Source organism: Barbus barbus (genome assembly GCF_936440315.1).
Source record: "Barbus barbus genome assembly, chromosome: 21".
Lineage (NCBI taxonomy): Eukaryota > Metazoa > Chordata > Actinopteri > Cypriniformes > Cyprinidae > Barbus > Barbus barbus.
Window position 1 is genome coordinate 19085270 of NC_136749.1, and position 14372 is coordinate 19099641.

At 36.5% G+C, this 14372-nt stretch overlaps 1 protein-coding gene across 4 annotated transcripts in view; it reads right to left on the bottom strand.

Annotated features, from left to right (window-relative positions):
* Positions 1-12293, bottom strand: part of LOC306887427 (focal adhesion kinase 1-like) — a 63025-nt gene extending 50732 nt beyond the window's left edge. For 2 of the 4 annotated variants that reach the window (XM_079445130.1, XM_079445129.1), the window contains exons 1-2: positions 10846-10921; positions 4034-4060 (exon numbers count right to left, since the gene is read on the bottom strand). In XM_079445130.1, coding sequence (XP_079301256.1) covers positions 4034-4060; positions 10846-10882 — 64 coding nt within the window. In that variant the 5' untranslated portion in view covers positions 10883-10921. Of the gene's footprint in view, positions 1-4033; positions 4061-10845; positions 10922-12083 lie in introns of those variants that run through there. The other 2 variants (XM_079445131.1, XM_079445132.1) reach the window with 2 other exon arrangements.
* Between the last annotated feature and the right edge of the window lie 2079 nt (positions 12294-14372).

Genomic DNA, 14372 nt, shown 5'->3' on the forward strand with positions numbered 1-14372 from the left:
ATCAAGTAGGGTTGTGACAGTGAGGAAATTTTCCCACTGGTTAATCGACGTGTGTCAACACCTTACCGGTATCACCTCGGTGGATGGGGGGTGGACGTCGTTTGAGTCTTCTCTCTTTTCCTCGCTTTCCTTCGGTTTTAAATAGCTTGTAAGCTCTCTGCGCGTTTTATTTTCACTTTTAAATTAGTGGCAATTCGGCATCAAGCAGTTGTTTGTTTTTAGTTCGCTTGAGTTTTCTCACTTTCCTTTGCTTAAATAGCTTGTAAAAGCACCGTGCGTATTTTATTTTCACTTTTAAATTAACGGCAATTCGGCATCAATTACAACATACAACATAGGGGAAAGGGAAGTGGTGTGTGGCCAAGTATGGTGACCCATACTCAGAATTTGTGCTCTGCATTTAACCCATCCAAGTATACACACAGTAGTGAACATACACCCGGAGCAGTGGGCAGCCAATGCTGCGGCGCCCGGGGAGCAGTTGGGGGTTTGGTGCCTTGCTCAAGGGTCTCACCTCAGTCATGGTATTGAGGGTGGAGAGAGTGTTGGTTATTCACTGCCCCCACCTACAATCCCTGTCGGACCTGAGACTCGAACCCACGACCTTCAGGTTACAAGTCCAACTCTCTATTCATTAGGCCACGACTGCTATATGCCTAATATAAAATAACAGATAACTTACAAATTTTAAATATGCATGGTAGGCCTATACAAAACTGAAAATCAGTAAAGACTGAGGAACAAATGATTATAAAACGTAGAACGTTTATTAGTGAGATGGAAAGTTGAGGCAAGGACTGCATACACCTTAATGTAAAGTAATGGGAAAAATATCAGAGTTTAAATAAAATTAAATTCAGCAAATACTGTGGAACCAAATAGGCTAAATGAGAAACGAATGTTTAAAAAATAAATAAATAAATAAATAGACCTTCCAATATCACCTTAGATAAATGGCAGGTCAACGGGCTTTTCAAAATCCAAAAATACTTTTAAAACAGGCGCTTTTACATTTCGTTTCGAAACTCTTCTGCCATCGTCTTGTCTTTTTCACCTCACTCTTGTCAGTCAGTTCGACTCTCTCCTCAGGTGATAAATGAAATCTGATCTGTGATGCGCGACTGTCGTTCGGTCACAAAAATGAACCGAAATACATGCCTTACAGACATGATAAATATATCTAAAGAAAGATTTAAATTGCTACTTAACGAAATAAATAAAAACGAAAACAAAAACTATTTAATACAATCGTTATCCGTGAAGATTCACTTCTCTCTAAAGGAGCGTCTTACAAGGAGATGGTGAATCCTTACTATTTCCTGCGAACACATTCATGGTAATTACTTTTGCTGGGGCTTTTGCTTTATTGCGTGTATTTGAAGCAGAACTCTACAGCTGCGCTGACGGCTCGCTCACTGCTCTTGACAGTCGCGGCAGCACGGACTCATGTTGTTTCCACCACCAGCGCGGCAATTTTTTTCATCAATAATTGATGGATGTCTAAAATATAAAGATAAGGAGAAGCCTAAAACATAATAAACATTTGAAGAGTCAGGACTGATGTTTGCTATAGTTAGGCCAGACCTACTAAAATATCAGTTTAATCAGTGAATCTTAGATTTTGTATTCTCCTGGGTGCACAAACTGCAGATTATATGAAAATTATAATATAAAAATATGAATTTATCGGTATATCATATCGTGCATCCCTAATTAGTATCAATCAATGATTCCTCTAGGATTTTTTCCAGCTGTGGTGGCAGGACTATTTCCCAGGGGCCACACCCCCTCCCCACACAAGAATCACATGCACTCAGAATTGAATTTATTATAACTAAAAAAGACATGTAAATCGTAAATAATAAAATATGAACGAATAAATTAATGACAATCAATAGCACAAACAAAATTCAACTGTAAAATAACACTGGATAGTCTTCACTGTATAAATAGACAGTAATGACAGACAGCAGCAGGTTTATTTAGGCTGCTGCAGGGATCTAAAATACTATTACACAGGGCTTACACAATAAGCATACTTTTCTTATTAAACAATATAATAAGAAGTAGAATAAGACATAAATTAGCAATCATATGAAATTAGGATTAATAAAAAATTAATTTGCACTACAGAGGTGGCACAGAAGAACATAAAAGTGGTTTGTAGGTACGTTTAATGAGGTTCAGAGGTGGCAGTTAAATTCAGTTAAATGCAGTTAAATTCATGTTGAGATAGTTTTAAATAAAATGTTGAATATAGAAATATTAAATGATTTAAATAACTGAAATTATACTTTAAAATGAAACTAAAACCGCCAGCAGGTGGCGGCATGTCACTGATTTTATCACTGAATCATTCATCAAATTGATTCGTTCGAACAGCTGATTCATTCAAGAATGAAGCAAGTGACTGTCTGAATGAATGGGGAATCATGAATCACTGACTCACTAGATTCGTTTAAACACACAGTTCATTCATGAATGAAACACCGCTGTGCTTGCTTTTAGAGATGCAGCAGCTCAGTTTTTACTTTATTTGGAACTATTTTCCTTTATGAAATGGCACAAAATCAGGCAGTAGGGTTATATTCAGACAACGTAATTCACTTAATATTAAATTCTTGTTAATTGAACTGTTGTATTAAATCAATATCACATTTGCAAACTCCCTTAATAATCTTGAAAAGCTGTCACTCTCAGTTTATCGCGGTCTGTGGGCTCACAGAAAACGGTCTATAAGAGAGCGCGCGAGGGAGTTCTCTTTCACTTTATATAAGCAAGACTCAAAAGCATGTGCAAATGATACACTGCGTCATCTGTCATCACGTTATAATCACAGAACCTGCGGGAATGAGTAGAATTATTATTAATAGCCGCAAACCCGCACCGAAATTCAAGTCCTGCTCTGTAACTATGATGTTACTGAGAAGCTGCAGCCACGGCTGAATGAATGTAGCGGAAACACTGTATCAATTAGAATTTGAAGAGAGTAGTGTACCTAAATAAAAATGTAGCTTATTTTATAACTGACAGCAAAGAAAAGAAAAAAAGACAGCAGCTTTTTCGTCTTTCTTCAGTTTGGTTTAATTTCCATTACCTAATCATTGGTTTACACCTTTTAATTATATAATTCAATCAATGCCTGTCTTTCTTTTCCTTCTTATTCTTTTTTTTTTTTTTATAAGTGCAGTGATACACAATACAAAGGTCAAGAAACTTTATACATTAAGAACTGTTCTCACAGTCCTCAATACCAGCAGATTTAAGCATTATTTTGTGTTTATAATCTGAGTCATAACTTACTTCTGATTGCAAAGCATTAGGATAAAATGATTTGCTGTTATTTAACAGTTTCACCTTGCCATGCTTGCCAGAGATATTCATTACCATTCCAAGCACTCGTTCCCTATAGGGAGGGCAAACAGGTCACTTCCTGCTATACTAACTGCATTCTCAAATATCAGCTAATAGGCCCCATTTTGTGCTTAATAATGGTCTCTATACAGACACACAGGAACCCTACTGTCTAAAAATGCCCTCCTTTCCTCCAACAGTAATGCCCTTGGCTATGGAAAAAAAAGAAATTGGTTGGGCATCTTGAATGTGATTGGACAACGTTGCAGTTCCTCAGAAAACGATGAATGAATTGAGGATGCATCTACACATCTAGATTTGAACAACGTCCACAACACCATTAAACTAAGAAGAAGAAAAAAATCACCTACAATTACAGCCATAACCCAAACTCAAACTCTTACAGCATTAAAAACATTTTTACATAAATGAATAATACATCAAATGAGAAAAGCTGGTTATGGGAGGAATTAAAATTCAGCTCCATTGTCATGTGGGCAGCCCAAAGGCAGCTGACAGGCTTTGGAACAGAGTGTACTGATCTGCTTTATACAGGAGAACATGCTCTACCCAATTCACATTCAGTAAATGGTGGATTAAGGTTAGGTTGACATTTCCCCCGATCAATTTGAAATCCATTTTCAGAGAGAAAGAGAGAGAGTATAGGAGGTCGTCTTACCTGCATAATATGATATCCTTGAAATATCTGCAAAAAAATAACAGAATCATGTTAAGAATTTATATAGTTTTAGAAATGATCTTGATTATACAAAAGAATTGAAACTGGTATGCTAAAGTACTGTTTGTGTGTGCATGTGTACCAGTGTGTGTTTAGAGGGCCCTCTAGCTGTCAACTACTCTGGTATTCTACACAGTCAACTACAATAAAATCAATAGAAAAGATTCAATGTTTATGGGCATTTAGTAATAAACACATCTGAAATAATCACTTACACAGAACAAAAACAAAACAGAAAATCAGAAAATTACTGGTAAAAAATATATCAAACCTGATACAAGTCTAACACTAGAAATACCACAACTAATATACAGACCCAATTTAACATAAACTGCACCAAAAAAAAGTTATAGACTATCTAGTTCAATAGACTTTACTCCCTAAAAGAGCTTTCTTAATAAATTTGTGGCTTTTAGTCCATGTCTTTATTTTGAGGTTATATATATATATGCTTGTGAAACTACTCTTAACTAGCCAGCAGCAAATCATGGTTCATGACTATAATGTAACTAAACTTCCTTACTAAAATAGTAAATGTCACACAAAACAAAAACGAAAACAAAATTGCACTCATAGTAATCTCAGGAGTTATTTTAAGGTTCCCATTTTTTGTTTTAGAATAGAACAGAATAGAATAGAATGTAGTCCAGATTTCATTAGCAAAAAATAATTGTTGTGTCTGTAATAGAATAGAACAGAATACTATTCTGTACATGGATTATTAACATAAAACTGAACATGAATTGTTATTGTTTAGAATAGAATTTTGTGAAGGGGTCAATAACTTAAAACTAAACAAAATTATTTTGTGTCTGGAATATACTAGACTAGCTATTTAATATACATGAAAAAAGTTTGTGCCTGGAATAGAATAGAATAATATTCTGTCCAGGGATTATTAGAAAATAAACCTGAACTAAATGTTTGTGTCTGGAATAGTGTAGAACAGAATAGAGCAGAACACAAAGAGAATAGAATTATATCCAGAGACCATTATCATGAAACTATGGCACACAGAAAGGACAGTGCTATGCAAAAAGCTCAGAATGAGGTCATTCTTGAGCCCTATGCTTACTCAGACTCTATCAGCAGGTCAGCCAGAGGCTGAGCGACAATCAGAACTGCGGAAAAGTCTGTCTTATTAAGCAGGGAACACTGGATAATCTTTTCATTGTAGACGCTAAATATGACTGCGCTCTAATTGGAACGCAGTGGATTTCAGCTATTCGAAGCATTAGAATCTCACACTGCATTCCGCTGAAAAGGTGAACAAGCAAAAGCTGGCCAGACTTTGTAATTCTGTGATGGATTGCAGCAAAATGGTGGTATAAGTAAGGCTGCATTTAATTTAAAGGGCATTGCAGTATTCTACAAAACCACAAAGTCTGGATTATTTTTCTCTGCCAGCTACCAAGTTGCACTCTATGAACTATGTTCAGCTTTAGAGTTAACACCAGTGAGATCTCCTCATAAACACAGACAGCTATCAAACTGGCAATCTACCTAAACCTCACACAGCACAACTGAGAAAATAGAAGAAAAACAGACAGTAATTGTGAATAACAGACAGTTCTGAGAAACAAACACTGAAGCCAACCTTCATCGAGAACAGAGAAGATCGCTAAAATGTGAGCATTCGTCTTTTGTGATAGGCTGTGCTGTAGCTCCAGGCCTGACGGTAAGACAGGTATTTGTCAATGTGAGAGCAGGAGAAGAGGCTGCGATGTTATCGTTCACATAATCTCCTGATTGATTCATCACACCAACCAGAGACAGTGTACAATTCCAAAAACTGCCAGTCACGCTATGGCAATGTTTTCAACAGGACAGAAATGTCTCATAAACATAAGACAAAAACATTCTGTGCTGTGTGAAGAAAAAGCATTTCATCTTAAATGGGTTTTAGCAGCTGGTTTGTTGATGGAACAAGGTGGTCTACCAGACCACCCTTCCAAACATCTAATCCAACTTGGACCATCTAAGGAGGACCATTAATGTCCAGCTTGGACCAACTAGAAACTATGCAAATAACTACCATCAGAATCAGGTTTTTACTTGATTTTCCAACAAAAAACATAAAATCTTTAAAGTAAAACTATGTAGGCCAAAGAAGAATGACACCCAAATATCTCAATGATACCTTTATTGCTTATTGAATAACAGCCAAATGATCTTGCACAAGTTTTCTGAGAACATCAGTTGCTATTACGAAATGCTGGTGCCAAGTTATTGTAACACCCAAAGCATTTTGTACAAAGAATAAATCTAGGAAAATAAAGTGAAAACTAAGATTAGAAACTTGCTAAATGTTATGCTCATTATGACAAATAGCAATTCATCTGTTTGGAAAATGTCTTTCTAAATGTTAACATCCTCAACAAAATCTTTTCCAGTACTTGCCATTCAGGATGAAAGCAAATCGTTAGTTGCACTGGAATGATTTTTGAGGGACAATATATCAGCAACAAATCAGTTATCATTTGATATTTAAGATTTTTGATTCAAGATTTGTGTAAATTGTATTATTTTACACAACGCAACATGGACGATATGTCAGTAATATGCATCAGCAGCAGTTGTTTCGCATGATGGAAACGCCTTTTGCGTTGCATAACATTCGTTTCTATAATACGGAGTTTAATTTATTACATTTTGATGTTGAAACATGTTCTGTAATCTCACGCATTTCTGTAATCTAATCGCATTTTTTAGAGATTCACACAAATAAATTCAATTTGTATTTTGTCCATGTGTTCTTTATTAATAATAAATGTTACTTTTAATTATTGCTGTTGCCTCTAGTAATTCTCTGTGTGTTTTTGATTTCCAGTCCATTTTAAGCCAGCAATAGTTGACTTAAATAAAACAACCCAGCATGTTGTGTAAAAACAGTTAACCTAACCAGCTGGGTCAAAATAACCCAGCATGTGTTCTGTCCAATATTTACCCAGTGCTGGGTTGCCAAATAACCCAAATTGGGTTGATTTTAACCCAGCATTTTTAGAGTGTAGCACTTAAAATGATTTACGTTAGTTGTAAATTTAGACAATTTTTTTAGTACATTTTTATATCTACCAAGCCATTTATTGGTTGTCAGTCAGAATGTTTATCCTGCATCCTTTCTGTTTTAGAGCAAGTAGAGTCAAACACAAAGCACAACAGAGACAGATGTGTGTGTTTCACTCAAGGCAGAGCAGAGGAGGGCTTGTAACCCACAGGGGAGAAGGAAGAGTAAGAGTGAGAGACAGAGAGGAGAGGATTGGCCCCTCCCGACAGCATCTACAAAAGACATCCATCAGTTTAAACCCTTCTCAAAGCCCCCCTCTGCTTACAGCGCACAAATTCGCTGTAAACAAGGTTTCTTAACCTCTTATCTCTCCTCTCAGCAGTCACATGCTGAGCCTGAGACACTGCCATAAATACTCATCACGCTGCTGGTGACTGACAGATGCAGAACTGAGACCAGTTTTAAGGTGCAGATTCAGGTAAGAGGACTTTAAATCAGTGCAAGATGACACAGATTTACAGTTGGTGACTTCAAGGTGAAGTGACATACTGCCAAGTATGGTGACCCATACTCGGAATTCATGCTCTGCATTTAACCCATCCAACGTGCACACACACAGCAGTGAACACACACACACACCGTGAACACACACACACACCGTGAACACACACACACACCGTGAACACACACCCGGAGCAGTGGGCAGCCATTTATGCTGCGGCGCCCGGGGAGCAGTTGGGGGTTCGGTGCCTTGCTCAAGGGCACCTCAGTCGTGGTATTGAGGGTGGAGAGAGCGCTGGACATTCCCTCCCCCCACCTACAATCCCTGCCGGCCCGAGACTCAAACCCGCAACCTTTGGATTACGAGTCCGACTCGCTAACCATTAGGCCACGACTTCCCAGGGGAACAAGGGACAGTTCACTCAAAAAAATTATAGTTCTGCCATCATTTTATTCACCCTCATTTTGTTCCAAACCAGTATGAGTTTCTTTCTTCTGTAGAAAAATAAAAAGAAGATACTTTGAAGATGTTTCATCTGTATTAATTTGATCCCATTGACTGATTGTTTGGACTCAAAGAAGTGCAGGGTTATTATCGTTAACTAAACTATAGAACCATATGTGAAAAAAATTAACTGGGGGAAAAAAAAATAAAAAATTGCCAAGTCACCAATTCTCATTTTTACTTTTTAAAATTTTTACTATAAACTTAAAGTTTTATCTAAAACTAATAAATAAAAATATAGATATATAAAAATCTAATAAAAATTACACTATTACTAAATCCTGCAACTAATATTAAAGTGAAAACAAATATAAAAATAAAATATAATTTAAAATATTACCTAAAACTAGTACATCAATTATACTAAAATAACACTGCTCCTGAGTTACCTTGGATGATGGGAAGAATGCTATCTGTAAGAACGGTATCTCCCAAAAAGTAAAAATCACTATTAAAAAGAAATCAGTCAGACAGCAATGTCTCATCGCTGCTATATGTGTTGACCCCGTCACTCTGTACTATAACAGAATGAAACCCTCAGCTGTTCTAAAGCAGTTAGGAGCACAGGTCTCTGTCAATCAATAGTAGTAATAACAAGGAAAAATGTCACCATGTCACACTACGGCCTAAAATCGGTCCAGGATAATTCCTCTAATGAATAGCCCAGAAGAGACAGACCCTGAGGCCTGTCTGAGCTGAATAAATCCACATTCCACTCATCATGTCCAGGCTTAATAATATACACCTGACTATTCCAGTGCTCCAGTTGGACTGCTCTTCAGGTAGGAGAAACTAGACCTTCTTTACCAAATTTTCTCAATGCAATTCTTGACAGAGTCATGGTAACATACAAATATTCACCCATACAGGCAAAACATTCATCTATCTATACACAAGCCATCACAGTAAACACTCGTCTATTAATATCAGATTACAAGACTGACAATGGAACAAAGTTTCAGATTTTAGTAAAGGCGATACAATAGAGATGAACAATACATCTGATTCAACACTTTCAAATCAAAAAACTGTATAAATAGACATCTACAATGTTGGATAAAGTATAGGTGGTAAACAGCTAGTTAAGTTACCGAATAAACAACTATTCTATGACTACACTACCATAAAAAGGTTGGGGTCAAGATTTTGTAATGTTTTGCAAGTCTTAATGCTGGATTTATTTAATAAATAAAAAAAATGTAATGTAATTATTCCTGTGATGGTATATGAATTTTCAGCAGCCATTACTCCAGTGTGTCACATGATTCTTCAGAAATCATTCTGATATGGTGCTCAAAAAACATATATTATTATCAATGTTGAAAACAATTTTGTTGCAAACTATAAAATTTATTTTAAAACTAAAAAATATTACTACTGACCCCAACACTACAATAGCTGCTCCAGGTTCAGTACAAAAAAAAACTCACTCAACAGCATTTCTGGCCTAATGTTTATTCAAATTGATTTCCACTTGTCCCTTGCTTCCTTTAAAAAAAAAAAGCCAAAAATGTAGGTTTCTCTGAAGCCCTTTCAACAGAATGAAAGAAGCCAATTTGTTAAACAGTATTATAGCCACAAGATGTAAAAAAAAAAAAACATGCATGGAACATGACTTTAGTGTTAAAAAAAAACTGAGTATTAACCTTTTCTCTATGAAATTACATTCAATTTTATAAATGTACTGCCATGACATCACAACACCCTAAAATGACTACTCCAATTATGATTTAAACAGCCTACATCTTAAATACTACATAATCTGCTTTAAAACCGCCAGAAATTGGCCACATTCACTTCTATTGTGAGTGCCTCAATGTAGCCTTGTTTTTGCACTTAAAAAAAAAAACAAAGGATCAAAATAATTTTTGTAATCAACAAATGTTGTCAACTGAGCTAAACTTCTTATGAACCTGTAATCTCCCTTTAATGGTGTCTTTATTCTTCAATGTGAATTGGTTGTAAGGTTACTAAGCTCTCAAATCATCAACAGTATATTTTTCAACAACGAACATCAATGCTGTTTAATGTATAAGCAACATTTGCTGTGCCTGCCTGCATGGTAGATCATTCCAATACCTGCAGCGGACCAAAGCTATGTTGAGACTTGTCAAATACACAGGAATTTGTCCTAAACAAAATGTTGCAATGCTTTACACATAACCTACATATGGCGAACAACATTTAAAAACAAAACCTAATAAATTACACCAGATAAACAACATCAAAACACCATGTAAAAGAGCACAACCAGCTAAAGACATGATCATAATATCATTTCCTAAACCTAAACAACAAACCAAAATATTCTTTAAATCGTGTACATTAAGAAATTACGTTTAAAATGGCTATGCACACAAACACAGCTCTTTTATTTCGTGTTTAAGGACAGATTTTTAAGGCTGACTGAAAATACACCACCATATAAAAACATAGCCTCAAGCGCAGCTCTGCACCAAGCCAAGCCAAGCCTCCTGGAGTTCTTCTGATCACATTTGCAATGGAAATATGGCTTTAGGTGGCTCTACTACTCCACCCTGAAGCCCTTTGTTTTATAGATGATCTTATATGCGAGTAAACAACGTAGTGTTTTCAAATGAGATGCTTCACCTGGATGGGATTTTACATGTGACATGAGCTCTCCAACCCTAAAATGCCTGTCAGAAACTCTCTTCCTGTCTCGGAGCAGCTTCTTAATAATGAATGATTATGTCAAGGCTATAACAAAGACCCACGTACCTGCACTGGCACAGCTTAGAAAAGTCCAGAACTGCATGGTGTATTTCCATGTACCTCCCCAGACTCTTTCCTCAGAATACCTGCAGAGGTTACTGAAGCCCACACATACACACACGCCTAGAGAAGCCCCGCCCACCATAAAACGCTGCTCTGATTGGTCAACATCCATGAAAAGCAGGTGAACCGAAAACACTCACTAGTCACAACGAATGACTCATTTCCGTGAATCGGTTCTCTCGAACAGTTTGTTCTAATCAGCTGGTTTTACGTCACTGTTTTTTGGTTATTTATGTTATTTATAATATGTTTTTATTAAAAAAATCTGATTCGTGACATCGTCAGTCAAGTTGTAGAAGAACCGTCTCAAAAGAACGATTCATTCATAAATTTCTAACACAAGTCAGCAAAAAAGCAGCAAAACAAAGAATAATTTTTTTTGGATTCCAGTCTGTTTTTTTGTTTTTTGTTTGCATTGTGTGAAATCAAATCAATTAAATGAAAAAAAAAAAAAAGTGTCAAAATTTCAACCATCCTAATTATTATTCAACACCACCTCAAAGTATCCGAAATATCAGGCTACCTGAAGCAGGTGACTACTGTAATAAACTGCCTGTATAGCCAGCACTAGTTTTCATTAAGTGAAAATACATGCCCTTGACACATAACATTGGTAGAAAGCATCATATACAAATGCTGCGATAATAAATCTTGCCTGCTCAATAAACTGGTGGCATTGTTTGTCTTTTGTTATTGTTTTCAGTTCACCATGTGAACAGAAACAATCTGACAACAACACACCGCGTCTAACACACTTAACTCAAAATAACAGTCCAGCAGCGAGCAAGACATATTTATACCGGGTTATTAAACATGTAGCTTGGTGTTAAATGTGACACGACGCTTTTTCCGTGAGGAAGAAAACATTTGGAATGGCTTGAAATTACTGGGAATGGTCTCTTTCGCATTGCCAGGAGCATTAGTCCTGCAAAACCGCGCACAACTGACTTTTAGCAGCAATTTCATAATGATACGGGAATCCTAAGCACGCTGCAATACAATAACACGCCTCGCATTCACAATCTAATGCAACACAACATGCCAGGCTGGCCCAGGAAAGCCCACTCTCCAGGTCCAAGTGCAAATGCGAGCCCCTCACGCTATGCTACTAAGCTAACACAGTTATTGCAATTATTACAACAAATATAAAATATGCATTCTTGACAAGGAGCAATATTTACCCTATTATTTTCATTGGATGTCTCCAAAAAACGCGCCTTCTTGATAAACACCCTATAATCCGCAGTGTTTGGCTTTGGTTTGTGTCCCGCGCTAGCGCTGTTTGTGGGTCCGTCCAGGCTCCGTGGGGTCTGTAGTGGATCTGAAGCCGGAATCCTCCCTCTTGCTCCCACTCTCTCTGCTGCTAGTGATGACCGATTCGCGAATGAATCATTCTTGAACCGATTCTTTTGAATCATGTATTCAAAAATTCTTGAGAACCGATTCGCAAAGCGTATGTGAATGGCATGATAACTATACGGCATACGTGTGACCGGTAGGAACATTTATCTGTGAAAAAAACCCCTCATGGACTTGATTCCAGCGAAGCATCAATGCAACACATCTTTAACATTTATACTAGATATACATCTAAATACAACAAACACATTTAACTTGATCAAAGATAGCGATATAAGGAATTTCAATATATATGTGTTACTTCCAAAACAACAACAACAACAACAAAAAAACGTGGACTTCTGGGAACTCTTTGGAATGATGACTCAAAAGAATCAGTGAATCGATTCATTGAAGCTACGGGTCAAGCGAACCGATTTGCTGAATGAATCGTGCTTTCCAACGCTGGCTGCTGCTGAGATCTGAACTGCTCGCTCCAACATGGCTGACTCGACCTCAGGCTGCCCAGCATTCATAAAAATATTAAGTAACGATCATTTAATTTCGGGATAAAAAAATAAGCTAGGCATATTTACTGGTACAGGGGACTGTGGTGAATGTGGTGTTGACTGTGATTCATTTGGAAATGTTGCCACCAACAAGGGGGAAAAAAAAAACCTTATTGCATCACACCCACTTGACTACATCAGTATGACACCACGTATGGTAAGTATGACAAAATGTTTCTTTGACATCAAAACTAATAAGTTCCATGAACCACTGGTCTGTTATTTTGCTTCTCAATTATACAAATTCATTCTTATGCCACGCACAGCAGCTCTGAAAGCCCTGATATATGCTGCACGCCTACACACACACTCCAGGGACTTAGGGACAGGATGGATGTGTGCTGACTTTGTCTTCCAGACACATCCCAAAAATTCCTTCCAATGACGTCTGACAGTTAGATGGCTGACCCCAGGGTCAGAATGTTACACATCAGCCAATCACTGTCCTCTGCACGGGCGGCAGAAATCCAGCCAAGGGCCCCTTCTGCAAACACCTCCAGAGCGAGAGGGGCTGATGCAGAACAGCTCCATGTTTATTAAGTCATATTTATTTGACTATTAAAGGCAAACACACACTCCACATCAGTACTGCTATTTTAAGACGTGACATTAAATAATCTGTGTTTTCAAGGGAAAAAAGAGGCTGATCTATAGGAGGAGATTCTGGTACAAAGCGAAAGGAATCTAATGAAACCTGTAAAGCACATTTTTGTCCTATTGGTTCATTTAAATATATACCTCAAAATCAAAAGAAGAAAAAACATTTTTTTTGTGAGAAATTACAATTTGTAAGAAAAAGAAGCCTGTTTTTACTAAATATTATTTTCATTTTATTTCTTATTTATGAATAAATACATATGTACCCCCTTATTCTCATTATTGTAATGATTAAAATTAATTAAAATCAAGGGCATTATTACTGATGTTGTACTGAATTTATTCTTATTTCAGCACAAAAGCAGTATGATAGATAGGACGATATAATTACATTACTACAGAAATTATATTATTTTTGCATGCAGTAATGAGAATTTTAGCGAAAACGTGCTTAACTGCCAATAAAATATGTGACCCTGGACCACAAAACCAGTCATAAGGATCAATTTTCTGAAATGGAGATTTATACATCATCTGAAAGAATAAATAAATAATCTGAAATAATAAGTTTTGTTAGGATAAAACAATATTTGGCCGAGATACAATCTGAAAATATGGAATCTGAGGGTGCAAAAAATCTAAATATTGAGAAAATTGCCTTTAAAGTTGTCTAAATGAAGTTCTTAGCAATGCATATTACTAATCAAAAATTTACGGTAGGAAATTTACAAAATATCTTCATGAAACATGATCTTTACTTAATATCCTAATGATTTTTGGCATAAAAGAAAAATCAATAATTTTGACCCACATAATGTATTGTTGGTTATTCCTACAAATATACCCGTACGACTTAAGACTGGTTTTGTGGTCCAGGGTCACATATTTAAGCCAGTCCTATAACATATCTTAAAAAATATAATAATTATAATTAATGCAATTATAAAAAAAAGAAGTGGAAAAAAC